General features: G+C 63.9%; 1 protein-coding gene across 1 annotated transcript in view; it reads right to left on the reverse strand.

Moving 5' to 3' along the window:
* Positions 1 to 1,580, reverse strand: part of ENH_00086360 (hypothetical protein, conserved) — a gene marked incomplete at both ends in the record, with an annotated part of 2,964 nt that extends 1,384 nt beyond the window's left edge. The window contains one exon of the mRNA XM_013580461.1: positions 1 to 1,580. This exon is cut by the window's left edge and continues 1,384 nt beyond it. Within this exon, the coding sequence (XP_013435915.1) occupies positions 1 to 1,580 (1,580 nt within the window).
* Between the last annotated feature and the right edge of the window lie 243 nt (positions 1,581 to 1,823).

Genomic DNA, 1,823 nt, shown 5'->3' on the forward strand with positions numbered 1-1,823 from the left:
GCTTCCGGAACAAAGTAATGAGCAGCACAAACTGGAGTTCCGAAGCCTGCGAAGTAGACCCAGTGCTGCTCGAAGGCGGAGAGGCACTCCTCCAGACTCTCCTGCTGCTGCTGCTGCTGCTGCTGCTGCTGCAGCAGCAGCAGGGGCTGCGCAGGGGTCCGCAGCAGCAGCTGCTGCTGCTGCGGACCCAGCTGCAACGCGCTGTCGGAGGAGGGCGCCCCCGCCCAGAAAGGATCGGCGGAGGCCTCTTCTTGCTGCTGCTGCTGCTGCTGCTGCTGCTGCTGCAGCTGCTGCTGCTGCTGCTGCTGCTGCACGTCGGCCGGCGCAGGTGCAAGCAACGCCGCGCCAGCGCCTTGCTGCAGCGCGTCGCCCCCGTCCCGGCTCCGCAGCAGCTGCTGCTGCTGCTGCACGTAGAACTGGGGCCGCTTGCGCTTCCAGCCGAAGCAAGAAAAAGAAAACATCCAACAAAAATTCAAAAGAGATAAACTTTTTCCAAAAAAGGGAATAAGAGGCAGCAGCAAAGATCCCTGACACCACCACACGTACTGCAGCACGAGCCGCAGCAGCGCGGCTTCCGGAGAGCTGCCTCGCAGGCCTTCTGCTGCTGCTGCTGCTCCTGCTGCTGCTCCTGCTGCTGCTGCTGCTGCCCCCGCTGCAGCGGCGCCGCCGCGCGGCGAAGCGCTGCGCGGGTAGCAGTACGGGCAAAGAAGCTGCTGCTGCTGCTGCTGCTGCTGCTGCTGCTGCTGCTGCAGGCTGCTTCCGGGGGCGCCGCAGCGGCGCGCCGCCGCAGCAGCTGCTGCTGCTGCTGCTGCTGCTGCGTCCTCTTCCTGCTGCAGCATTGCTGTTGCATGCTCAGCAACATCCACATACCACAAAAAGGAAGACACGCTGCTGCATGCATAAACAGGAAGCAGCAGCCCGTAGCGCAGCAGCAGCCAGCCAAGAGTTTCGAGTGGGGGAGTTGCTGCTGCTGCCCAGGCCTCTCCTGCTGCAGCGCCTGCTGCTGCTGCTGCTGCTGCTGCGGCCAGCGCCGGGCAGAGGGAGCCCGCAGCAGCAGCAGCAGGCACTGCAGCAGCGAGCCCCCAGGCCAGCCCCAGCAGCCGCAGCAGCAGCGCCAGCAGCAAAGATGCCAGCGGCAGCAGCAAATGCAAAAACAACAAAGACACAGCAGCATAAAGAAATCCATTTAATAAAAGACAACGCAAAGCTCTGCTGCGGATGAGTCTGCAGCCGCGGAGGAAGAAGCAGCAGCGGTGTACAGACACCCCGTCGCAGACCCCACGCGCGTACACCCCGCAGCACAGCTGCAGCAGCAGCAGCAGCTCAGCAGCTGCTGCAGCAGCAGCACGCCCCCGCGCTGCTGCTGCCAGCAGCAGGCCCCTCCACCTCTTCAGCCACGCCACCGAGCCCCATGACCCGCCGGAGCCTCCTGCTGCTGCTGCTGCTGCTCCTGCTGCTGCTGCTGCTGCTGCTGGCTGCGATGTTGCTGCTGCTGCTGACGGATGTGCTGCTGCTGCTGCTGCAGCAACAGGCAGGGGGCATCGTGCGCGGCGCTGAGGCTCAGCATGCATGTCGTGCATTGCTGCTACGCATGCGCAGCCTCCGTCGCCGCTGCTGCTGCTGCCGCTGCTGCTGCTGCTGTTGCTGCTGCTGCTGCTGTTGCTGCTGCTGCTGCCTTTACGGTCGCTGCAGTGATAGCAAAACTGATGGTTTTTGGGGCAGCAGTCTAAAATGCCTTTACTTCAGATTTGGTGCTGCTGCTGCTGCCTTTAAGTCGTTGGTCCCCGGTGCTGGGGCCGTTCCTGCTGCTGCTGCTGCTGCTG

This window comes from Eimeria necatrix, genomic scaffold (genome assembly GCF_000499385.1).
Source record: "Eimeria necatrix Houghton genomic scaffold, Enh_scaff269, whole genome shotgun sequence".
Classification (NCBI taxonomy): Eukaryota; Apicomplexa; class Conoidasida; order Eucoccidiorida; family Eimeriidae; genus Eimeria; species Eimeria necatrix.